At 42.0% G+C, this 27,482-nt stretch overlaps 1 protein-coding gene across 1 annotated transcript in view; it reads right to left on the minus strand.

Annotated features, from left to right (window-relative positions):
* Nucleotides 1–2,231: 2,231 nt before the first annotated feature.
* Nucleotides 2,232–27,482, minus strand: part of HS6ST3 (heparan sulfate 6-O-sulfotransferase 3) — a 379,435-nt gene continuing 354,184 nt past the window's right edge. The window contains exon 2 of the mRNA XM_054162948.1: nt 2,232–3,103. Within this exon, the coding sequence (XP_054018923.1) occupies nt 2,398–3,103 (706 nt within the window). The 3' untranslated portion in view covers nt 2,232–2,397. The remainder of the gene's footprint in view (nt 3,104–27,482) is intronic.

The raw sequence follows: 27,482 nt of genomic DNA on the forward strand, positions 1-27,482 counted from the left end.
CAGAGCTGGGAGGAGATACACACAATACATCGGTGGAACAGGTATTAGGGACCAAAACCTACTGCTATGTAACCCAAAAGTAGCACACTGGCAATTAGTCATAAAGCAGCATACTGCTAATAAATTACATTAATAATGAAACATCATCCTAGTAACCCTCTTCAATTCTTCACAGCCATTATGATATTCTAAGTTTAATATATTAATGTATCCCCTATCTGATCCTGTATCTGATACTGTGCATAGAAAAGCAGAAGAAGATACTGTATGCACTAAAAAAACCCACCAACAACTTGGAAATGAAGGGACAAATTTTCATATTTGGACTCTTTCTTTTCTGACTGGGGTTCCTTGCAGCTAAGGTGGCCTCTCTACTCTGCCCTGGTTGAGGCCTTACCTGGAGTACTGTATCCAGGTCTGAGCTCCCTGGTTCAAGAAGGACAGGGAATTACTTGAGAGGGTAGAGCAAAGGGCTACAAAGATGATTAGGGAACTAGAACATCTCTCTTATGAAGAAAGGCTGAAGGACTTGGGGATTTTTAGCCTGGAGGAAAGATGACCAAGGGGGGATCTTATCAATACTTATAAATACTTAGAGGGTGTGTGTCAGGAGGATGGGGCCAGTCCTTTTTTCAGTGGTGTCCAGTAACAGGACAAGAGGTAATGAGCACAAACTTGAACACAGGTAATACCATCTAAACATGAGGAGGAACTTCTTTACTTTGAGAATATTGGAGCACTGGAACAGGCTGCTCCTGCTCACCACTGGAGAGGTGGTGAAGTCTCCATCTCTGGAGTCATTCAAAACCCTCTCGGACACAGTCCTGCGTAACCTGCTCTAGGTAAACCTGCTCTGGTGGGGGCATTGGACTAGATGATCTCCAGGGGTCCCTTCCAAGCCCTGTCATTCTGTGATTCTGGAAAAAAATCTCAGATTTTGAAAATAAATGAGAAATGTGCATCCACATCAGATACTCCAGGATTTCTAATTAGCAAATCTGTAAGGTAAAAGCCATTCATGCATGCAAGAATATACTTTCAGCATCTCGATTTAGCAGCCACGTTGAGGCACTTAGAGAAATTTCCTCCTAATGCTTTACATTTATGCTAGAAGAAGGAAAAAAACTCTCTCAAAAGATCTATGGTGCACAGGACCCTCCTTTAAAAGTTACACTATTACAAATGGAACAACATAAAATCTTGGAATAAATAGATGCAGTTTAGCCACAAGAATGCAACATGTAGAAGAAGAACCCATTGAATATTTCTCTAGACAAGGAAGAAAAACACATACAGATCTCTCATCATGAAACCAATAAATTTACAAAAAATCTCCATACAGAGTAATAAATATCAAGACTTTCCACATATCCATTTTGTATCCTATAAAAATGAAAGTTGTTTTTTTCTTATCCACTACCGTATTTGGAGAGAAAACCAATTTACATTGTATTCACTTGCATCAATGTATTTTAACAGGCAATATCATAAACCTGCCTACCTTCACAGACAATGTGTCTCCTCCAGGCTTTTACAGCAAATCTGGAAAATGTCACACTAATATTTAAGCTTTTCCTGCTTTCTCTTTCCTCATCCCTTTGGTTTGATTGGTCCCTCCTCACCTTTTGTGAATGCAAAGACTGATTCCAGTGCCTCCAGACAGATAATCTCTGTGATATGTGTTCAGCTGCCATGTGGACCTCCTTTTTCAACGCTTTCCCGTTGCCACACACTACCTGACTAGCTTTGGTACTCTCAAATCTGTAGAGAAAGAAGTTAACCCCTCAATCACTTCACTTATAAATCATCTCTGATTGCTTGCTAACAGAACAGAACAAGCAATGCCCCAATCCCACATTTTCCTAGTTTCTTTTTAATGATCTCGGCAATTCTTCCCTTAATCAAAACATGGCATATAGAAGTTAGAAGGGCAATGTACTTTCCTCCAGTTCATCCACTAGAAAGCTATGCATGACAGTTGCAAAAGACAGTACAAAGTAAACCAGCTCTCCTGTTACAGAGGAACCAAACCAGGCATGTTGCCCCGATTTTTCACTCATGTCGGTACAAGTGTTGGCAGCTCACATTGTACAGGGTACACTTGTTAACACGAAGGATATAGCTCTCTCTTCAACACATCCTCATAGCTTAGGGCTTTGAAGAAAGTCTTTTTGGACAGGAATCTATTCTACTGCCATTTAATAACACTACTCAATGCCTACTGAGAAAAAAAAAAAATTTCATTGGCAGAAACCAAGAAAAATTGAGACAAGGAGGGGTAGTTGTCAGTTATGGTCTCATTTACCAAAGTAGTAGGCCTTCCTTGGCTAACTCCCAGGTAGCCAAGCTGCACAAACTGTCTGATCCTCTCATCGGTTAGTCAAGATGGGAGGTGCATCACCACCTTGCAACCTGGCTATTATAATCTTCAGTAACAGCTACTTCTACTGCCTCTTCCCTTGGCCATTGGTGAGCTCTCTGCTCTCGCAGCAGCCGTCGCTCCTCTCGCCTCTTTAGCCGGTTTTGTTGATGCTCCTCTTGCTTGGAGTACTGGAAGCGCTGCAGGAACAGATCCTTTGCATATTCGTACAGCTGCACATCCAAGAAATTTAGCTCCTCTATCCGTTGCCGCACATCCTCACCGATGTCCACGTTGGAGGCTCGTGTAACATTGAACTGGGTGAAAGGGGAAATGAATTTCAGGTTGAATGTCCTCTCAAAGAGATACTGCGTTTTCCTCTGGAACTCGGTCAGCCCGAAGAAGGCCATGTTTTTCAGATTGTTCTTGGCGCTTTGGAGGAGAATTGTATTTCTTTCACTCTCGTTCATAAAAGTCAAGTTGTAGCACCCCACCAGGCTGAGGTCCGCCAGCATGCGCACCTGGCGGTTGTTGGCCAAGTTGTAGCTGCAGTCCATGAATTCCTGTAAACTGACTCCAGACCAGTCGTCACCTTCGTAACAGGTAGGCAGCTCATCTGGTGTTGGGCTTCTTCCATCGCACATATGAAGGGAAGTTTTCCACGTTGCACCCCTCTGGACATGCTTCCATTCGCTCAAGTACCGTGAAACTGGATCCCTCAGCATCGTGATGTAATAGAAGTTCCTGAAACATATCATTAAACACAGTTTTAAGATTCAGTGGATTTCACTTTTTAAGTCTCCAATAAAACAATTATCATCCACTGCTACCACCCCTTTCACTTTTCCCAGTGTAATGTGGGCACTTTAGGGGGCTACTTCTGAGACAGTAAAAATCTCAAAGCTTCATAAATACAGTGAATAAAATACAGGGTAAATTGGGAGAAAGAGAGAGAGAGAGATGAAAGGAAGTAAGAAAGGAAACATTGCAATTAGAGAAATGGAAACACTTTAACCTGTCAACTGTACCACATGTTCAGTGGTAGCTACTTATGTAGAAGCCAGCCAATTAACTGGAGTGTGCTCCCCTCTACTTCAAAATGTTAACTCTCAGAAACAGCGGGAAAAGAGATTTATATAATCTTGCCATTTCTCTTCTGGACTGAGACATGCATGTCTTACAAAAAGCACAAGATGATAATCCCCATAGTGCTTGGTCAGAATACAAGAGAAGTACGAGCAGTTTGATGTGGGTAGTGCAAATGCTAAAAATAACACCATGTGGAAGACTAGCACGAGCCACCTGCTTAAGAAGAACCCCACTATTAAATGGGTTGGAGGGAAGATAATGAGACACCCAAAATCCATTCATGTGACTTAATTTTAGTGCTTGATTGAAATTAATTACACTCATGTAGTACAAAAACATTTGTTGATATAAAAGTTATCATTCTTCAGCCTCACCTATCAAGAGTACAAAAGAGACAGCAAACAAATACTGATTTAAAATGGAGCAAATAACTTCAGAATTCACATTGTCAGTTCATCTTTTAGCTATTGGATTCAGTTTGCACATCTATTTACAGCAATCTGAAATGAATTGCAATTGAGGAAGCTTCAAGTAGATTTTCACAGACTGAGGGGCTTTTTCACTGAGAAATGGTTTATTCAGTAACAACTCACCTGAATTACAGAGCAGAGTGATATCATAAAGACAACGTAAAATCAAAATACTTACATATTTCTGGCAGCTAGAATAACCAGCAGAAGATTCATGACTAAAATTAACACCCGGTCTGGCATAAAAATAGGCTTGTGAGTTTGCATGACTCATCTGACTGCAGACAATACATTAATAAATCATGAGTCCTAAGATTCTTTAATAAAAGTCTGATCTCAGTACTCTTTCTTGAGCCTACAGAAAGATAAAGCAAGTAAGCAAGAGGCAAGCTTGCTGAAAACAAGTTACCCTGTAAACAAATCAACACTTTGTTAGGGCCAGCTCATACAAGAACTAACTCTAGATGAATGAAAAATCTCAAGATTGGTGACAACCTCCAAGATAACTACCTTCCCCCCCACCCCCAAGATATGACTCATTTTCAGCTGCTAAAGATTCCCTGTAACTTCTCCATGAACCTCAAGTTTGTTGCAAAAATAGATACTTTGCCACACACCCCTCAAAGTGCAGATGTATTCCCCAGCGCAGACAAAGCAAAAGGAAAGAGGGCTGAATGCTTTGTCCTTATTCAGTCTGAGTTCCCCACCTACAGGATCTATAACATATTTTCTGGAATAAGGTTATGAGGTCAAACTAGGGGCTGTGTTCTCCTACAGGGTCATTTCTTGAACTAATGTGAACAGCTCTTTCAAGAATTCTTTGACAGCAGAAGGGTTACAGGTGAAAGGGTATGAAATAGGACACATCAAGGATGCATTCTCAATATTACATTGGAAACCATGATTTGTGTTAGTATCAGATGACACTTAGAAGGATGGTATTTCTGAAAGAATTTGGAGTTTGAATTTTCTGGCTGCTGCTCACACATGATCAAATTGCTCTTCAGCTGCTTTGGTCCACTTCAGTTACTTACACATCAACAGTGAACCCAAGGATTGTGCAATCATCTGTAGATTGGTATTTCTAAATACTTCTTCACTAATCCTGCAGAGCAGAAAGTACCAGAAAGCCTCCTGTGTGCTCTGCAATATAGCTCCACTGCAAAAGGCACTGTCTTTAAGCACAGCCTTCTCAGACTATCTTCATCTCAACTTGACTCTACCTTGCATGTATGAGAGCATACTAAGAATTGCTTTCCAACAACAGGACAAAGAGTGGACACATTTCACTAATGTCATGCAGATAAGACAGCCCAAGCTCTCACTCATCAGTTCTGAGTGCTAACATAGTGTTGTTGCAGCATCCAGCAGGCACTGATGGGTTGTGACAGAAAAAATGATTGAAGCTCTAAGGAGACAGAAATGAAAATAAATAGACAAAGATTCAGAGGCAATTGCCAACATCTACATTGACAGAGCCGTTGCGTTGGCTTAGTCCTTGTATTGCTGCCCCTCCCCTCTTTGGATAACTTTGGATGTTGATATGCAGTAACAGATAGGTTTAAAAGTTGCTCTTGACAATTATTTATATGTCTAATAACAGTTCTGCCTTTCCTCACCCACCTCTAGCAGTCCCAGTAGGGTATGACTCACAGCTACAGAAATTAATAAAAATACCTCCTTTGCATCAATCATTTCCATTTCATCCCTGGATATGTAAGTGTGTTTGATGTGCAATGAACAGGAGTATGAAGCAAATGCAGGCAAATGAGAATAGCACATCTCTGCACAACTTCTGCAGCTTCCCCTCATGCGGACTGGGTGAGAAACTTTCACCAGTCTATCGCTGCTCCTCCTCGTGACTTTTGTATCTGTTTCCATTATCCTGACTAATTTGCTTCTGGTTTGTGCATCTTTCAGAGTGTTGCCTTCCTGTGTTATTGACTGAATGGCTTCTTCATCTGGCAGACAACCTTTAGCAGCAGCCTGGTACACATTTAGTATCTGACACTAATAACTAAGAGTGCAAACATCCCCGCTGCACCCACGGTTCACAACCTTCTCTTTCAACCTCTGTTCGTGACTCTCCATCACCCTTTTAACTAGTCTGGGGTCAGAAGACCTTAAGACTTCTTCCATCTGATTCTGGGCATTGTCCAAATGACACTGTTATAACACTACGCAGGGGACTGGGGCACGCTGCACAGCAGCTGTGGCACAAATTATTCTTTCAGGGAAAGAATAACCTCAGTGAAAATACATAGGTCATGACCATTTGTTTCAGTTGGGAAATATTAAAAATATTGTTTTGAGGTGTTGACATTTATGGATTAAACAGAACAGCATTTCAGAGCTCTCAATGCCCAATACACAGTGTTCAATCACACTAGGAATGGCTGTGGAGTCATCTCATAATAAGACAAGGAGCAGTTCATAAAGATATGTAGTTGGGGATGGCCTTCAGTATTCCATCTCTTCACTGTTCAGTAAAAGAGTATTAAGTCAGCTCTATACTGAACATGCCTGAGCCACTCTGAAAACAAGTGTGCACTTGTTCCTGTTGGTGTAAATGACACCCTTGCATTGCCCATGCTCGTGCTTACATGGCTGTGCTGAACTCCACTGCTACCCACTATGGAAAATACTCAGTAAAGAGGTAAGTAATAGTTTCTGCTACCCTGTTTGGCAAAGTGAACTGATCACAGACATATTGGCTTCATTTCATTGGACTCTCATCATCGATTACTCAAACCGCTCACAGGCAGCCTCAGTGCTTAAAGGCTAGCCAAGCAGAATACACTGGCGTGTCAGTGAGAAGATGTTTTACACAAAACATTCCAAACTAATAATAAAAGCATACAAATTCTATCTAATGTGTATCTATAGCTAAATCATTATTGTCTATATTAGCATGCATGTGTAAAAGTTCACATTGTAATCTGTATCTGTCAATGAAAGAAAAATCATAGCAAATGCACAGTGTGTATTTGCCAATGTATCTTGTGACTGTCTATATAAACACATAGGTATGTATGAACACTTCAGATTCCATTTCAAACACCAGGCCACTAGTCATGGTATCAGCTCCTGAAAGGAAAAATTATGCAACTTCCCCAGATTAAACAATCTCCTTTTGAACATAATCTACTGAAATTGAGGGGTTATTAAAGTTGCCATTATGGGACAGTTAATCTTTTGGACAGATACTAAGCACTGTGATGGTCAGGGCAAGGGCCTGATGATTTATGAAAGGGTCCAAACAAGCACTACTCTGAAGTGTGGGCTGCACACTACTGTTTACAGTAGGATTATATAGCACTTGGGAATTTGTATGGCTCTAGTCCCATTCACATGCAATCCAGTCTTTGTATTAGGCAAAGAAAAGCTTTAATTAATAGAAGGCTAAAATGAGCTTGTGGTTATAACCTATGAACTTGTATTTCTTTCACATTACAAGGTATGTTAATACAAATACTCTAATCTTACCTTAATCCTTCAATAGTATTGCCCTGCTTTAGAAATTAATTTCAGAGGAGAAGACTGTGCTGTTCATTGAGGTGATCCCAAACTAGGGCATTTTGCCTCTTCTATCACCATGAAACAGACATCCCAGCTGAGGCAGATTTACTAAATATGCAAAGGATAACTGCACATCAAGAACAAAAACTGTAGGGTCTCCTGGGCAAGAAGGATAAATGGTATCTTTTCTGTTGGTCCTCCTCTCATGTGGAGAACTCATTGCAGCACTCAGAAGCTCAGAGAGGAGGAAAACCAAGGTATTGCCTCTTCCTTCAAAGTGTTAGGTAGGGCTTTATGTGCAGAGAGAAATGAACTTCATGAAAGGAGAGCAGCCCACTCATAGAAGCTGACACAGAGATGAAGGAATATTTAAGGTGGAGAAGAAGAGTCACTGGAGAATATTTTGGAAGACACTAATAGGCAGAAGAAAGAAGAACAAATACAACTGAAAAAGCCAGGTGTATCAGAAAACCATCCACATTCTGTTTTTTCCTGGTAGCAGTGAATATAAAAGCCCTGGTTAAGTTTATGTCATAAGTTGAGACAAGAAGTTAGAGGCTTTAGTCCTGGAAGTGAGTATGGTCCTAAGGAAAGGTCTGAAATACCAAGCAAAAGAAAGCCTGACAGCCCACTTCTGCAAGCAGCAGAGGCTGTGGCAAGACAAAGGTTAAGAAGGGTCTGCATTATGTGAACTGTAGCTTTATGCTTCCCAGTTTTATCCTGAAGCCCAAGTTCTCAGAGGCAGTAACAGTGTTAGAGTTCACTGAGCTGAGTGGTGCAGTTGACACACCTGAGGGATGGGATGCCATCCAGAGGAAAATGGACAAGCTTGAGAAGTGTGCCTGTGTGAAACTCAAGAGGGTTAACAAGGCCAAGTGCAAGGTCCTGCATCTGGGTTGGGGCAATCCTTGCTATTGATACAGGCTGGATGGATGAAGAGATTGAGAGCAGTCCTGCAGAAGACTTGGGGGTACACATTTGGTGAGGGAGCCAACCAGGGAAGGCACCCCGCTGGACCTGCTGTTTGTGAACAGAGGACTTGCCAGTGATGTAATGGCTGGGGACCATCTTGGGCATAGACATCATGAAATGATAGAGTCTCAGTTGCAGGAGGAGTACAGAGCAGGGTCAGCAAAACTGAGACCTTGGACTTCTGACAGGCAGACTTTAGTCTGTTTTGGAGAATGGTCAACAGAAACCCTTGGGAGGCAGTCCTAAAATCCCAGGAAGTCCAGGAAGCTTGGACACTGTTTAAGGAGGAAGTCTTAAAGGCACAGGGCTTTTGGAGTTAGAATCTGTGGTTTTGTACTTTTTAAAGATAATAACTATTACAATTATAATCACATTTTCTATATATCACATACTCACACACCCTTCAAAATCATTAGTGAATATGATTCTTGGGACCTAATGCTGCAAAAGGAATCTAGGAGTGCTGAGACCTCTTTTCTTGACATAGGAGAACATAAATTTGTGAGGATGTAGATTTTAAGGAATAATTTCAAATATGTAAGATATTAGGTAGGGATCAAACAGCAGTTGGTCAGTGAGAAAATGGAACCAAACTCTTCATGGACATGCATGGTGGGATAATGAGAGAATGGTCATAAAGTCAAAAAAGGTGGGATACATGGAAAATAATTTTCACCATGTGAATAATTAAGCATTAGGAAAGCTTTACCCGAAGAAGCTGTGCATCCTCTACAGAATTACAGGGTCACAGAATGGTAGAGTTTGAAAGGGACCTCCGCAGATCATCTAGCACAACCCCCTTACTAATGCAGGTACATCTAGATCAGGTTGCACAGGAATGCATCCAGGTGGGTTTTGAAAGTCTCCAGAGAGGTACTCTACTCTCTGGGCAGCCTGATTCAGTTCTTTGTCACCCTCACAGTAAAGAAGTTTCTTCTTAAGTTCAAGTGAAGCCTTCTGTACCTGTTGCCTTTTGTCCTATCACTGGCCACGACTGAGAACAACCCAGACCTATCTTCATTACCTCCACTCTTTAGATATTTATATGCTTTGACAAGATCCCCTCTCAGTCTTCCCTTCTCCAGGTTAAACAGTTCTAAGTCTCTCAGCCCTTCCTCAAAAGACAGACGCTCCAGACCCCTAATCATTCTTGTGGCCCTCTGTTGGACTCTCTCCAGTAGTTCTCTGCCTTTCCTGAACTGGGGAGCCCAAAACTGGACATAGCTCTCCAAGTGCAGCCTCACCAGTGCAGAGCAGACAGGAAGGAGAACCTCCCTCAACCTGCAGGCCACACTCTTCTTAATGCACCCCAGAATACCATTGGCCATCTTGACTCTGAGTACACATTGCTGGCTCACAGTTACCTTGTTGTCCAGCAGCACTCCCAAACCCTTCTCTGTAGAACTGCTTTCCAGAAGGTCAACCCTAACCTGCACTGGTGTGTGGGTAACCTCCCTGGTGTGCAGGATTCTACTCTCACCATTGTTGAACTTCTGCCATCATAGAATACATCTTGTTGGAAGAGACATCAAAGATCATCCAGTTCAACACTTGACCCTGCACTGAAGGGTCAACACTAAACCATGTCTCCAGGTTCCAGGTCCACACACTGCTTAAACACCTCCAGGGATGGTGACCACTATCCTTGACAGACCACACCAATATTTGATAACCATTTCAGTGAAGAAGCGTATCCTAGCATCCAGCCCAAACCTCCCCTGGTGCAGCTAGAAACCATTTCCTCTAGTCCTGTTGCTTGACACTAAGGAGAAGAGGCTGGCCCCCTCTTCACTCCAACCTCCCTTCAGGTAGTTGTAGAGAGTTATAAGATCTTCTCTCAGCCTCCTCGTCTCCCGACTGAACAACCCCAGCTCCCTCAGATACTCCTTGTAGGCCATATGCTCCAGGCCCTTCACCAGCCTCATTGCCCTTCTCTGGACATGCTCCAGTACCTCAATGTCCTTGTAGTGAGGTGCCTAGAACTGAACACAATACCTGAAGTGTGGCTTCACCAGTGCTGAGTACAAAGGAAAAATCACCCCCCTACAAATCTACATTCCTTTCAAAAAACCACATCAAATCAGAAGCAGCTCGCCAATGAGATCACAGCTGCTCGCCCTTGCTCTTTCCTGGCTACCCTTAGGCATTGTACAGCGAATGTGCTTTGCCTTTCACGAGACTGGGGGGTTTTGTACATGATTTTTAACTGGGGCTATAACACTCTGAATTAGCACACCCTGAATTATTGAGCAACTTCATGAATATTTATTTCAATGCTACTTTATTCAATATACTCTCTAGAAATTGGAGAGGACAGTGCAGGAGCTACACGTCCCTAAAGAAATTAATTCTGTTCACAGGTACCAAGTCTAGATCTTGAACAGCTACTAGACTAATGAAATGCTGTAGTTATCCATGGCTTTAAACCCAGTATTTTAGAAAATGGACATGGGTAGCATATGAATATGTGTGTGCTTTTAGAGCTAATATATGTTTTTCCCATTTGTTGCCTTTAAGATTTAGGCACAAATTTTCAAACGCAGGCATCTAAACTCAGACTCACTGCCAGTGAAGAAAAGAGTGTGGTGGGTTGAAAATTCCCCCCAGCATAAAATTGCCAGACCAGCTCAGTTGGAAAGCAAAGGAAGCTGTATTTACAAGCAGAACTACAATCTAAAATATGAAATGCAATTAATACGTACAAAACATACAATGTTTACTCATATTTACAACTTATAAACAACACAAGAACCCCCCTGGACAAAACCAGGGGGCTCCTAATAGCTTCCCTCTCCCTGCTCCCTTCCCTCCCCTTGTACACCGGACAAGAGAAAGAGCAGAGAGTTGTTGTTATCTACTTAACCACACCAAGAACACATTCAAGGTCAGCAAAGCCAGCAGAAGCATAAGTTAGTGTCTGCCAGAATGAGGAAGCCGAAAAAAAGAGTGAAAGTTAGTTTACAGGTCTGATTTTATGTTTGTTGTCTGTCCAATGGGATTATTTAGACCTTATCATTACTACATTTCTGTTCAAGATCTGTGGAAAATTTTCTAGGCACAGCCTAAAAGTACCACATAGGAGTTAGGGATGCTTGGCTACCCAGGAAACATGGTGTGATGATTTGTTTAACCAAAGGAGGCTCCCAGACCTGTAAGAGTGCCCTTTCCTGACAGCACTATATTATCCCCTTCATAAAGCAGCCTAGACTCTTTTGAAATATCCTTCTCATGATACTGCTCCATTGGAAAGAGCTTGTAAAGGTTGCTGCTTATGGTTAAGAAAATAAGCTTCAATCCCAGAACAAACCTGTTCTTGGTCTACTTACATCCAGCTGTTCTGGAGTTAAACACTGCAAATACATCAAGAGGATTTATAAATGTAACATCAGACAAGAAGAAATGGCATTTAAGTTGGAGATCAGAGACCAATCACATTGGCTTTCATTTTACACAGCTGAGCTAGTTGCTAGTGTCCTTTCTGACAAGACAAGCCAGAAGTGACCATGCCGCAGCTCCCCAAACCCCTTTGGTCATGCTTAGATCACTTTGCCAAGAAATGCACCCTGAGTTTTCCAACACCTTAGTCTGCCTGATAGCTTTTAATAGGAGGCTTACTATGAAAGGCTAGAAGCTCCTGAGATTGGTTCTGGTATTTGACTATCCAAGTAGTCCTTCCTGGCATTTGATCACCCAAGTAGTCCTTCCTGGCATTTGATCTTGCACAACTTCACATTTCACTGTATGCAGCTAGAATTGAGCAAATTTCACATGAGGACTCTCAGATGCCCTGTACTTCCTTATCTCCACTGGCAGTGTAAGCTCTAACATAGCCTTACATCACATTCAATTTTTAATGGGGCATCGTACCTCTGGAAACTCGTAGTCACTGTTTTACTGGCGAATATGTAGAGGTCATTCTGCTCCCTTGTTTCAGCTGATAAGCATTCAGCTGAGAGAGGACATCTGCTTCTGCAGGCCTCAAACACATGACCTTGCACTTTGCACTACCAAGCTTCATTCCATGTCTTCTGCTGAAATCCTCAAGGTCTTAAGTAAATTCCATTAGCATACTTCAGCTTTCTGTGCCAACGTCACTAATGAAAACATGAAACAGAATCAGAACTAAGAGCAGTCCTGAGGAAATACAGTACTAAATTTGGTGGGTTGACTCTGGCTGGATCCCATCAAAGGTACCCATCAAAGCTGCTCTATCATTCCCCTTCTTAGCTGGACAGGAGAGAAAAAAACACAACAAAAAGCTCATGGGTTGAGGTAAGGACAGGGAGAGATCACTCAGCAATTAACATCATGGGTAAATGAGATTTGACTTGGGGAAATTAGTTTAATTTATTACCAATCAAATCAGATTAGGATAATGATAAATAACACACGATCTTAAAACACCTTCACCCCACCTCTCCCTTTCTCCCAGGCTTAACTTTATTCCTATATTCTCTACCTCATTCCTGCAAGCAGCACAAGGGGATGGGGATAGAGGCTGTGGTCAGATCAGGGGTCCTCTCCATGGGTCCACTGATCCAGCCTGGATCCTGCTGCAGTGCAGGCTTCTCATGGGGTCACAGCCTCATTTGGGTCTATCCACCTGCTCTGGCATGGGGTCTTCCATGGGCTCACCATGCTTTATTATATTCTTCACCATCTGCTGCAGGGGAATCCCTCCTCTGGTGCCTGGAGCACTTCCTCCCACTCCTTCACTGACCTTGGAGTCTGCAGGGTTGTTTCTTTCATACATTTTCAATATTCTCTCCAGGTGAAGTTTCCATTGTGACTTTTTTTTCTTTCTGTTCTTAAATATGTTACCATGAAGGCACACCACCATGAGTGAGGAGCACAGCCTTGTCCAGCCATGCATTCGTCTTGGAATTGACTCTATCTGACACAGGAAGCTTCAGCAGCTTCCCACAGAAATCACCCCTGTAGCCTCCCTGCTACCAAAACCCTGCCATGCAAACCCAATATATTAACTTTCCTTTACACAAGGATTCTCTTTCAGCATGTCCCATTTTTGTACCAGCTTTTTGTTCACCGGATAATTCTTATGCTCAGCCTCATGTTTTATGTGGTGAATAATAACTTTGCAGATGCCACTCTAACAAATACTTTATTGAAGGTGAATTCCCCTTCTCCTATCAGAGGCAGATGCTGGGTATATGCATCTCTCAGCCTAAAGGCTGATAATGGTGGCCCCAGCTTTGTCATGTGTGAGAACACAGGGAACAGTTAAGATGAGGAAATGACAATTTATCTGAGAGCAAAGAGGTCTGGAATAGAAATGTTCAGATTAAGTGATCTGATGGAAAAAACAAATCTGCCACTTTCCATCAGACAACCTGGATAAAAACTGTAAATCATTTATTGAAGAGACACAAATCTACAAGTTCCCTCCAGAGACTTTTGTTCCTTGCCTAAATTATATCAAACTAATTTGTTCTAAGTGTTCCTTAAATTGCTGAAAAGAGTGAAGCAGCAAGAACCTTGCTGAAGGAAAAATAAATGAAAAATGCAATAATAAATCAAATAATAGGAATTTGATTGTTCTATCAAGCACACACATAATAAAAACATTGAAAACATTGTAAGAATTGGTGTGTGAGCATGCATTGGTGGAAACACTATTCAAACACCACAGCTACACATGGTGTCTTGTAAGATTCTTTAAGGCTACTCTCTGTAAGACCATACGTACCTTTGTGCCAGAAAGAATAAATCCTTTGTGGCCAGGAGGAATCCATTGCTCACATTGCTCCCATTCTATCTCATCCCCATTGTGCACAGATCAATGCTGGGTTTCCAAAAACCACTCAAACACCCCCCCCCCCCAAACCCCCCAAAAACCCCAAAATGGAAGGAAGGGAGGAAGGAAGGAAGGAAGGAAGGAAGGAAGGAAGGAAGGAAGGAAGGAAGGAAGGAAGGAAGGAAGGAAGGAAGGAAGGAAGGAAGGAAGGAAGGAAGGAAGGAAGGAAGGAAGGAAGGAAGGAAGGAAGGAAGGAAGGAAGGAAGGAAGGAAGGAAGGAAGGAAGAAAGGAAGGAAGGAAGAAAGAAAGAAAGGAAGAAAGGAAGGAAGAAAGGAAGAAAGGAAGAAAGGAAGAAAGGAAGGAAGAAAGGAAGAAGGAAAGGAAGAAAGAAAGGAAGAAAGAAAGAAAGAAAAAAGAAAGAGAAAGAAAGAAAGAGAGAGAAAGAGAGAAAGAAAGAAAGAAAGAAAGAAAGAAAGAAAGAAAGAAAGAAAGAAAGAAAGAAAGAAAGAAAGAAAGAAAAAGAAAGAAAGAAAGAAAGAAAAAGAAAGAAAAAGAAAGAAAAGAAAAGAAAGAAAGAGAAAGAAAGAAAGAAAAGAAAGAAAAAGAAAAAGCAAGCAAGCAAGCAAGCATAAATCTGGGACACATGACATATTTACTCAAAATTATTGTTTCTCTTCTGCCTTTTCTAAGCTACTGCACAAAGGGTAAAGAAATAAGGACATATGTGCATTACTGTACTACCTGCCTCCTCCCAGAGCTCCAGTGTAGGGAGGAACCTGCCTTTCTCAGAGAGATGCCATGGGTACAGGAAAGATAAGCTAAGGGCTTGACCCATGGCAACAGAAATCATGGACTAACCAGAGAAAAGAAAGGTGATGACAGGCCAGGGACAAGAGAAGAACAAACCTGGAGACAGGGCAGCATGAGACCTGGAGTTTGAGCTTGTTTTTCCAACTTAGACTCCAAAGGTTACAGAAAGCAGGTTGAGAAGGGACCCTCTTGATTAACTCTGATGCTTATAATCACAGGTAGCAGTTTAGGGCAACAGGATTCATAAAACATCCCTTATGAACACAGGACAAGACACAAAATCTTCCTCGGTATCAGGTTGCAGTCTCTAAACAGCTGTCAGCAAGGGTTTCAGGAAGACTCTCCCTGGAGCAGGTTATTGCCTGGACAACTGAGCACTCCTCCAGCTCCCATGCAAAGAGATGAGAACAGAGAACTCCTGCCTATTCAATAACTTAAACAACATAAGGCCTTTGTAGCGGTTATATAAAAAACCTAAACACACACACAAAAGCCCCCCACACCTACACACTTTCATGCAGAATTCTGAGAGATCTGTTATCAGCAGAGCTCTGGCTGCCTGCAAGAATACACTTGATTGATTGGTAAAATTCCATTTCAAAGAGCCCCTAGCAGACAAATAACATGTAGCCTGACTCTGAAATCTTCTGACATTTATATTTCCTCAGTAGATTTTACTAGGTCTGAAACAGAGCAAAAATACTTATGCTAATTCATCTGCAATGTTTGCTTCCACCCCTTCCTCATTTTTGAAGGACCTGTTGTTATTCCCTTTGATGCTCTGTCTAGGTAATGCAAGCAGCACAGGCATCACCAGTGTTCCTCTATAGCTGGCTCCATTGGAAACAAGTGGTTTGTACCAAGGTTCCCTCCCTAACTGAGCTGTCTCTGATTTCCAATAGCTCATTTGCAGAGACTTTCTTCCAAATCTTGGATGAACCTTCTATAGGCTTTTTCACTGCAATGCATTTTGAATCAGCACAGTAATTCTGCTCAATTAATTAAGTAATTAACAATAAAAAGGCCCAGTAATTGAAATCCCTTTGAAAGCACATCAATTTATTCTCTCTGAGCTTTGCCTCAAGGCTTTATTAATTCTGACACCAAGCATAATGACCATAAATTATAAATGATCATCACAGAATCTAGGCATCACAACCATTTTCATGTCCTGCATGCTGAGTTTCTAACTTTGGTCATAACCTTTGCGATTTGCCTCCCATAAGGTAAACAATAAGACAATATGGATATGAAAGCATTTCAGGTGATTCCGCTAATGAAAACACTGCAAGAGTTGAAACAATTCACAAAAGCTAAGGAAACTCTTCAGCTGTAAGAGAAAAACACTAACTGTGTTTCTCCTGACATTCTTCTCCTTGTGAAGTAACCACACAGGTTTTTCAGTAAGACAGTAAGTAAGCAGGTGGTGGGGTATTTCAGCTGAATCATAGAATCACAGAATTGTTTCAGCTGGAGAAGACCTCTAAGATCATTGAGTTCAACCATCAACCTATGACCATCATGGCCATTAAACCATACCCCAAAGTGCTATGTCCACAACATGTTTCTTGAACACCTCCAGGGACAAATGACTCCACCACCTCTATGTTCCAACATCTGACCACTCTTTCAGTAAAGAAATTTTTCCTCATATCCAATTTAAACCTCCCCTGAATACCTCTAAAACAGACAACTGACTTCCCATTTTACACTGCAAATTGTGTTTCCACTAAAATTCTTTACAAGATCTCATCAAGCCCTGAAATCTTTGATATGTGAATAATAAAGTCGAAGGTACAAGTAAAACTGCCAATTTCCCTGTCGACTGACCTAATGTTTCTTTCCATGCCCATATAGAACATATGTGTGAATATATTCTCCTCCCGCTCCACTCTGCCCTGGTAAGGCCACATCTGCAATATTGTGTCCAGTTCTGGGCCCCTCAGTTCAAGAAGGACAGGGAACTGCTTGAACAGGTCCACTGCAGAGCCATGAAGATGATGAAGGGTGTGGAACATTTCCCTTATGAGGAAAGGCTGAGGGAGCTGGGGCTCTTCAGCTTGGATGAGAGTGAGCAGTGACCTCATTAATGTTTATAAATATGTGCAGGGTGAGTGTCAGGAGGATGGAGCCAGGCTCTTGTCAGTGATGCCCAATGATAGGACAAGGGCCAATGCCTGCGAGCTGGAGCATAGGAGGCTCCGTGTAAACACGAGGAAAAACTTTGTCACTATGAGGGTGACAGAGCACTGGAACAGGCTGCCCAGAGAGGGTGGAGTGTCGTTTTCTGGAGGTATTCAAAACCTGCCTGGATGCATTCCTGTATGACCTACGCTAGAGATCCTGCTATGGCAAGGGGGTTTGACTCGGTGATCTTTCGAGGTGCCTTCGAACCCCTAACATTCCGTGACGCTGTGAACTATACACAGAATCTCCACAAGGGGGCCCTCTTAGCCTCCCCAAATCTTACAAAAGCTTAACTACCTTTCATAAATCTGTTACACAGCTTTTGTCCTCAGTTACCATGGCACTGTAGAAACAATTTTTACCAACTTGAATTTACTTTATGCTAGAATTCTGTACTAGGAAACCTGCAATTTGAAAGGGATTTTTTTTTTAAAGTACAATTTCCATTGTATACCTGGCATGCAGGTAACTGTGACAGAAATGTTTCCAAGTTTACCTACTTGCAATAACCTGACAAAATGCGACCTTTTACACACAGACAGAGATCAGCTCACACTGCCCTAGCAAGGCAGCTTCCAAGATGCAGGCTGGCTCGATGTTATATCATAATTTTGCAGGGTAAAACCAAAGTAAGCCACTACTAGTGATTTCAGCTTTGTGTGAATGCAGCCCCTGGACACAAAAGTTAAGTTAGAGTTATTTGTACTGACCTCTCAGCTTCCAGCAGGTATGGAGAACAAATCTTGCCTGGGATACTTTGCTGTTAACCCTTATTGCTCTCTAGAACTACCTGAAGGGAGGTTGTGGACAGGCAGAGGTTGGTCTCTTCTCCCAGGCAACCAGCACCAGAACAAGAGAACACAGTCTCAAGATTCACCAGGGGAGGTTTAGGTTGGTGGTTAGGAAAAAATTCTACACAGAGAGAGTGATTGCCCATTGGAATGGGCTGCCCGGGGAGGTGGTGGAGTCACCATCATTGATGGTGTTTAGGAGGAGACTTGATAGGGTGCTTGGTTGCACGGTTTAGTTGATTAGGTGGTGTTGGATGATAGGTTGGACACAATGATCTCAAAGCTCTCTTCCAACCTGGTCTATTCTATTCTATTCTATTCTATTCTATTCTATTCTATTCTATTCTATTCTATTCTATTCTATGCTATTCTATTCTATTCTATTCTATTCTATGTCTAGTCTAGTCCATTCTAGTCTAGTCTAGTCTAGTCTATTCGCTGTAATAGTCTGAATGTTTTATGGAGGCATTGTTATATGACCTCATCTTCTTAAGTCAGTTGTAGCTCTGTGAGGTTTCTATTACAAGATCACAGGATGTTAGGGAGATCTTTGAGTCCAACCCCCCTAGAGCAGGTTGCACGGGAATGCATCCAGCGGTGAGGAAAAAGTTCTTCACTGAGCGAGTCATTCATCATTGGAATGGGCTGCCCAGGGAGGTGGTGGAGTCGCCGTCCCTGGAGGTGTTCAAGGGGAGATTGGACGTGGCACTTGGTGCCATGGTCTAGTTGTGAGGTCTGTTGGAACAGGTTGGACTTGATGATCCTTGGGGTCTCTTCCAACCTTAGTTACTGTGATACTGTGATACTGTGATACAGATGAGTCTTGAAAGTCTCCAGAGAAGGAAACTCCACAACCCCTCTGGGCAGCCTGTTCAAGTGATCTGTGACCCTTAGAGTAAAGATATTCTTCTTCATGTTATGGTGCTGCAGTTCCACATGTTAGTCTCTGCTCTGCACTGCACTGCACTGTAGGATTTATCAGCTGTGGATGCTATGCTCTGAGAAAGAAAGCAGTAAGATGAAATAAAGCAGCCTAGGCTTCTAGCCTCCAGCTTTTATGGAAAACTAGCAAGTGGTTATGTGAATTCAGCCTTGCTGATACAGCACAAAGCCACCAACCTACTAACTTATTCCAGTAAATCTCTGTACCTTGATCTTCACTGCAAACTTTAAGCAAAGTTTTCACGATCACTCAGCATGGGTTCATGATTAACTGATGTCAGTGACAGCTCAGGCTGCTGCATTGCTGAATTCACGTAAAATAAAATACCCAAGGTGCTGATGGGACTCCATAAAAATTTCTGGCTGCAGTGAGTCATTGGGAATGCCTTTGGCTCTGCAACCCTCTCCCAGAATGGACAAATCCTAATCAATGAAGCACATCTGTAACACTAGAGGAAAACCACTTCCCAATCCCTTCAGGCTATGAACTGACTACTTGAAGCATGACATTTGATTAGCCTTATTATCTCAACTGATTTATATATAAATGCTGTTAGGGGCCATGAAGCCATCCAGCCCTTATTAAAATCTAGCCACAGACTCTAGGCTGATGTTCCCTCTTTTTGTCCTTTTTTTTTGCTGCAAAACCAAAAAGGATTTCTTTTATTGAATTCCAGGCTATGAGCATTGCAATTTTATTAATGCAAAATAACCTTTCTGCTCTTACATTTGTGCAGCAGTCTGCTGCTGTATACCCTCACATATGCAAATAGGTCAAGCTTTCTAGTCTTTCCCCACAGAGTTATTTGACATTGAGACTCAACGTGATCTAGCATCTTTCTGAACTAAAGGCCAGGGGAACAGTGCGCAGGATACATTTTCAAATGTATCTCTCATGGAAATTAACGAACATCTGTGCAGACAGTGAATGGGAATTCAAGCAGCAGAAACAAAACCCCTCTGAAAATGAGCTTAAGGTCTAGGAAAAGTGGTGAAGAACTGTGTCTTTGCAAGTTGAGGTTTCTTCCTTTCCCTTTGAAGAGCACTTTCCAGGTCACAAACTTACCTCACTTTAAGGGAAATGGGATGATAAGAGTGTCATGGAGGATATTTATGCATTAACAAGGAGCAATGTTGCTGATGTGTATCCTGAGTGACACAAACACTCGAATAAGAAACATTCATCAAGATTCCTTTATAAGCTTTAAAAATGGCTTTCTTTTTCATGCAGAATATTATTGTCAACACAATCCAGCAGTGATGCAAACAGGAAAGCAAAATAAAGGTTAAAATGTCATTTCATTAGCATTTTCCTACATATTTCAATGTTTGCATCTTTTAGCTAATGGAGTAGACTACTTAATCTGGGTCAAACTTGGGTTTGACACAGGTACTGAATATTACAGAATTTTGCATACATTAATACCTGTGAATTTGGAAAAGAAATCTCATTCTAATTTTCTGAGCAGCTGAAGACGTGCTACCTGCCTAGTAAAACAGCCACAAAAAAGGAAAGGATGCAAACTAATCTGTTCCTGTTTTTGCTTTGAAGATGTATCTTTTAAATGGGCTTTTTCTAAGGCAATGTTTTTGTTTATAATGGCAATGTTTTTTTCATATACAACAAAACTATACATCCCAACGGTCTCACCAAGTGCTGTTTAGCACTTGGATCTTTGCTTTCCATCTTGAGAAAGCATCTGCTGGATGTTCAGGCTAAACTACAGCTATGCCTAGATGGAATGGAAGGTTGCATGCACAAAGACCTTTATTTGTGACACTTTAATTGCTCCATGCCCTTAATAAATACACCAGCATTCTCATGCAAACCATAGCTCCGAAAATAATTCACTTGAGACCTTCAGACATTTTTCCATGTTGTTTCCAGTAACACCACTCTCACTGCTAGGAGCAATGATTAGCACAGGCTGATAGAGAAGAAAATCAACTTTATCCTGACTAGGGTAAAGTCCACTTGCTTCAGCACCAAGTTTCTCTGCACATTGAGCTGGCTGCAGAGAAAAACTGAGTGGGAGTGGGATGGTGTCACTCAAAACCCTTGCCAGCTGCAGTGCTGTGCCTGTCACTTGCAGATAGGGCTGTGCAGTTGACTCACAAAGACAGCCTGAGGGTGGGCACATGGAGCGCAGGTCCCACTCAGAGATGCATTGATTTAGGTATGTGGCTGCTTCCCCACAAGCTATTTTTACAGTGCTGCCCTCATTTGTGCTTCTCCCTCTGCAAGCTACCGGGATAGGGACTTCTATTTAATCAGGATTTTTGAATCCTTGAAACTGGATCCACTCCATTTTTACATCCCAGATACGCAGACTCTCCAATGGCTCAGTTTAGGTACATTACTGTCAGTTTAGGCTTTCTTAATAAATCTGAGAGGAAGAAATTATTTTGAAAATCCCAGTGTTACTTTCAGTGATGGACATTCTATAGCAGGTACAATGTAAAGCATTGCTATTGGATTTTGTTCTGTTAAACCCAGCCTGAATTCAGCTTCTGGTTTTCCAAAAAGGCTTTAGAATAGAATAGAATAAACTAGGTTGGAAGAGAGCTTTGAGATCATCATGTCCAACCCATCATCCAACACCATCTAATCAACTGAACCATGGCACCAAGCACCCCATCAAGGCTCCTCCTGAACACCTCCAATGATGGCGACTCCACCACCTCCCCGGGCAGCCCATTCCAATGGGCAATCACTCTCCCTGTGTAGAACTTCTTCCTAACATCTAGTCTGAACCTCCTCTGGTGCAGCTTGAGACTGTGTCCTCTTGTTCTGGTGCTCGTTGCCTGGGAGAAGAGACCAACCCGCACCTGGCTACAACCTCCCTTCAGGTAGTTATAGATGGCAATAAGGTCTGCCCTGAGCCTCCTCTTCTCCAGACTAAGCAACCCCAGCTCCCTCAATCTCTCCTCATAGGACTTGTGCTCCAAACTCCTCACCAGCTTTGTTGCCCTTCTCTGGACACTTTCCAGCAACTCAACATCTTTCCTAAACTGAGGAGCCCAGAACTGGACACAGGACTCAAGGTGTGGCCTAACCAGTGCTGAGTACAGGGGGAGAATGACCTCCCTGCTCCTGCTGGCTACACTGTTCCTGATGCAGGCCAGGATGGGCCTTCTTGGCCACCTGGGCACACTGCTGGCTCATGTTCAGCCTACTATCAACCAGGACCCTCAGGTCCCTTTCTGCCTGGCTGCTGTCCAGCCACTCTGACCCCAGCCTGTAGCACTGCATGGGGTTGTTGTGGCCAATGTGCAGCACCCGGCACTTGGATGTGTTCAATCTCATGCCACTGGACTCTGCCGATCTGTCCACCCTGTCAAGGTCCCTCTGCAGAGCTCTCCTACCCTCTAACAGATCAAATCCTGCCCCCAGCTTGGTGTCATTTGCAAATTTACTGATGATGGACTCAATCTCCTCATCCAGATCATCAATAAAGATATTGAACAGGATGGGGCCCAGCACTGATCTCTGGGGGACACCAATGGTGTTGGCTGCCAGCTGGATGCGGCACCATTCACCACCACTCTCTGGGCTCGGCCCTCCAGCCAGTTCCTAACCCAGCACAGAGTGCTGCTGTCCAAGCCACAGGCTGACAGCTTGGCCAGAAGTTTGCTGTGGGGGACAGTGTCAAAGGCCTTGCTGAAGTCCAGGTAGACTACATCCACAGCCTTCCCCACATCCACCGGGCAGTCACCTGATCGTAGAAGGAGATCATGTTTTGTTAAGAATCACGAATAAAAAATGTTGTATTAATAAGGAGTTCAAGAAGCTACTCAACTAGCTCATGAAAGATAAACCTATCAAGAAATACAAAGTTAACTCCACTAAGAAAGAATTCTCTAGTCTTGGATTTTTTGACCAAGTGAGTATATTCAGGGGTATCCCATTACATGTTTGCCTTGTTCTTGTCCTCCCTGAACATCTCCACTGTTGGAGACAAGGTATTAGGCTAGATGGACCTTTGGTCTGACTCAGTTTAGCCATCCATGTGCTACTTTAATCCATTCACGTATTCATACTATTTTTCCTTAACATTGATGGGAGAAATATCTCACATGCTGATTAGTTAATTCAAAAGAAACAAAAATAAACAAAATCCACACACACATACAAAGAAAACAAACAAAACCCAACATAAAACCCCCAAGAACAACAACCAAAACCCAACAACAACAAAGCAACAAAAACCACAAAAAAGGAAGAAAGACCTCTACAGTTTTAGTCCTAAATCTAAAGAAAAATTTGGATGTCATGCTTGCCATAGAAAATGTTCTCTCAACTTCAATAAGAAATCTGTCTTCTGTTTTCTTAAAAATGGATCTTGCAACGTGGGTGTTACAAGCAGCAGTTCTTTCTCTTCTACTCGTAAAAATGAACATTTTCTATTAATTTACAAAAAGACTATCAGAAAATATATTATTACCAGGGGTTGGTAGGAGGCAACATCAAACAGCATGTCAGTTATGAAAGAGAAATGAACCGTAGAAAGAGACTGAATGCAGCAGCCAACTGCTGAGGACCATCACGCAGGAGAGGAGCATCCTATAGAGGCCATGATGTAGAAAGAGCGGCTGAGGTAGGTCTTCAGGTAGGCTGAAAATGGCTCACCCCCTCCTGATAACTCCACTGGCATTCATTACCATGTCTGCATGTGGTTAGGCGGCCTGGCAATGCAAATATGACTCATGGCAAACACTGGCAACACAAATTAGCTAGAGCACACGATATGGTGCCTATGCTGGTTTTATTTGTTCACATATGCCAGAAGTAAGAGGGGAGATGATATCAGATGGGGCACAGAGTGATGCCAAGCAAACTCACATATTCTGGCACAAAGTCTTGTGGTAAAACCCCAGTTTATTGAGTCCTCCTGAACAGCTTGAATTGGCACAGTGAGTTTATGCCAGAGCAGTAATTTGTATCATTTGTTCACCCTGCTTTTGAGCAAGTACTAGGAGATCTAAAGCCAGTTTGACTGTACTGCCAAACTACGGTCTTGATACCTAACCTGTTACAACTGTGCAGGAGGTACTTTGGATTTCTCGGTGTGCAGCTACACCAGGACAAGTTTTGCTGCCCTGAGCACTTCTGCTGTATCTGTCCTAACTCACCAAACCTCTGCAGTTCTTTCCACATAATATACATTTCCTTGCTCTAGTGTGCTAAAACTACAAGGATGAGAAGAAAATAAATGACACAGCTGAAAAAATAAATTCTTTGTATGTTGAGTAGCACACATAAAATTTAAAGTTTATAATGACACAACATCAATTCCATGAGAAAACAAATGTGTGAAAGGTTGTCTTCAGAGCTAGAAAATGCCAGAAATTATATTATACGTGCAGTTTTATGTTGCCATTATGATACTGTGTGCATTTGCAATGAAAATTATTGCTTTTCACGAGACTCCTGCTTTCTCCAGTGCACAGAATGGGCCGCACCCAGCAATTGAGATATCTGTTCAATATTTCTTTTTATCACCATCTGAAAGCACAGTCCAATGTTTTATTTACAGCACATCACACAGACACTGCTCAGGGTACAGAATGTCACATCTCCTCATCACTTTTACTATCACAATCATCTTTGCAATACATTCCACTTCCATTTTTTTGACTTGGTATTTTCTACAACTCCTGTTATTATCATATCCTCACATTTTTGTCCACTGACTCTTGATTTCTTTTTTGATTTAATGGAAATGGCACCAAATCAAAGACTGGGGACAAATTCCTTCCTCAAAGAAGCAGAGCCACAGAGCTGCAACAGTCTCATAGGCAGCGGGAGAGGCAAGCTTGAGTCCCTCAGGCAGAGGAAGAATTGAAGAAGCACTTCTCACTTTCTGCATATCACCACCAGCTTCTGACAAAAGCAGCTGTCTATTTAGCATGGCACTTGCTTATATCTGCATATGTTATGTTCATTGCACAGATCCTGAAGCAAGGCTTTCCCCACTTGTCTTCCCTGAATGGGACTTTGGGCCTCTTAGACACCCCACACCCCCCCACAAAGCAGGCAGCTGTCCTGCACATCCACATTAACAAACCTTAAGACTTCCAAGAAACTTCACAAATCACAACTGAGGCTTCCTGTGACAATGGAATTGGTACACATTCCTTACAGCTTAGACTACTTCATTAATTACTGACATCACTGGAAATCAAGCCACCCCTTTTCAATTCCTGCTGGAATCCTGAACTTCAGCATCTTGCAGATTTAGTAATTTATCTGCTTTACAGTTTTGCTGTGTGTATTGACTGCCAGCGTGCATGGCCCATGGTTATTGGTATGAAATCACAATCTATTGTGTCTCTCACTTTTTGTTTGAAAATGGCTGTCTCTTATTTTACATTGCATCATTCAAGCAGCACAAATCTTAATAAGCAGGTGACTGACATTAATAAGGCAGCAGTGTGTTTTTGGAGTCGCCACTTAGTGGCAGACACTAGGAACAACAAAGATACAAGTAATGTATAATTAAAAGAAAGAAAGCTTATTTTTGTCCATCTATTTCTCATCAGGAAATAAATTTCTTCAGTGCAAGAACTATCTCCAAATAGTTGATAAGGAAAAAAAAGTCTAATAGAAAAGGAATACTTGATACATCAACAGATAATATAAACCTTTCTTTATTTTGTAATCCCGAGACCATACGGATGCAGTATGCTGTCAGTCAATCAATGAGTAACATAACATTCTTTAAAAAGCAGTACATCTAGGCTACACAGAAAAACTGATTCTAAAATCAGCTTACTGCTTCATCCTTGAAGACAAAAATAACAGCTTGATGAGATGGCATGAGGGGCCGGTTAGAGATCTTGTTGCCATTATTACCTTGTACAAAGTTAAAGAAGGGCCTGTGCACTTTGCTGGATAAAGCCAGACTTTTAAGTGCCTTGCTGAACCAGGACTTCCATTTTTGTGGACATTAAAAAAGTTATTATCTAATTCATTATGTAGAGAGACAGTTGTGAGCACAGTAAATTAACTGGATGATGAGTGGACTGTACATGCTCTGAATTAAGTAATTACAGCTTTATTTTCTCTGGCAGGGATTTATTCAGTCAAAGGGCAAATAAATGATGTAAATATGGGTAAACAAGTAATTATTGTAAAATTGCTTTAGTTCTGGAGATGTTTTGCATTCATTTGTGTTTGAAACATGACTGCTTGAGATCTCGAGAGTCTGTGAGAACGAGAAACAACAACTGACAGGAACAGAGAAGCAAAGGCAATATGGGAGCCCTGATTGGTTGGTCTCTTCTCCCAGGCAGCCAGAACCAGAACAAGGGGACACAGTCTCAAGCTGTGCCAGGGGAGGTTTAGACTCGAAGTGAGGAAAAAGTTCTTCACTGAGCGAGTCGTTCGTCATTGGAATGTGCTGCCCAGGGAGGTGGTGGAGTCACTGTCCCTGGAGGTGTCCAAGAGGAGATTGGACGTGGCACTTGGTGCCATGGTCTAGTCGTGAGGTCTGTCGAGACAGGTTGGACTTGGTGATCCTTGGGGTCTCTTCCAACCTTAGTTATACTGTGATACTGTGATTCTATCCAAAGACCTGCAAGAGCCCAGGTTGCAAGGCAGAGGTGGAAGGTTGGGTAAACCCAAAGAGAAACTGTGGCCCTGACTTCTCAAACAACACTGTCATGCAAGGGTAAGTGAGGAGAGGGCAAAGCAGCTTGCTTCAAAGTAGAATCCTTCAGGTAATTTTTCAGATAAAATGCATATTTCCTATCTTTAAAATATTGAAATACACCCAAAATATATTCAGGTGAGTCTGTGGACTATAAGATCAATTATTATGAACAAGAGTTTATCTGATGGTTGATTTATGCTTTTCGGTGACTAGAGCTGTCTTTTCTTCAGGCACTCAAAGGTCTGGAGATTCTTTCGAGACAGTAATTCTATAAAAAATTATTTATTTATTTATTTGGTATTTTCTTTGGTCCTTGCAGTCTGTAGGGATACTACTGAATTCTTGAATCTCTTTGTTTTTTCTTGAACATTCAGTAAATTGAAGCAGAAGCCCACTGCCATAATCTATAAACTCTGTTGGCCAAATTCACTCTCACTCCTCCCATTTGCGATCTCCGAACCGCCATGTGTGTGTTCTGTATGAAGCACTGAAATAACTGGTCTCTGTAAATTGTTTTTGGCTGCAATGTCCTCACTCTGAAGCCTTGGGATTGCACTCAGCCAATTCCCTATAGAGTAGCACAGATTTCCATGGTTTGAGAACAGCTGTGTCTGGTCTTCCTCACCCTTGTGACATTTTATTGTAATTTAATTATGTGGATTAAAAACCTTCCTCTAGGGGGTTTGGGACTGGGAATGGGAAGATTTCACCAAGAGAGAAAATATGTAACTTACAGGTGTTTAAGCACAGATTTTCTTCTGAGCTACCTCTTAAATGTTTGCCTCTCCCATCTAGCTTTTAGGATGTATCTTCAGTTTAACATACTGCCTTTTGACATCTGATATGCGCCTTCTCTCACAAGGTTTTTTGGGTAAGACCTTATTTCACCTGCTATAACCTAATGATAAATACCTAGTCCCAATTAGGCATTT

The sequence above is a fragment of the Dryobates pubescens genome, chromosome 7 (assembly GCF_014839835.1).
Source record: "Dryobates pubescens isolate bDryPub1 chromosome 7, bDryPub1.pri, whole genome shotgun sequence".
Classification (NCBI taxonomy): domain Eukaryota; kingdom Metazoa; phylum Chordata; class Aves; order Piciformes; family Picidae; genus Dryobates; species Dryobates pubescens.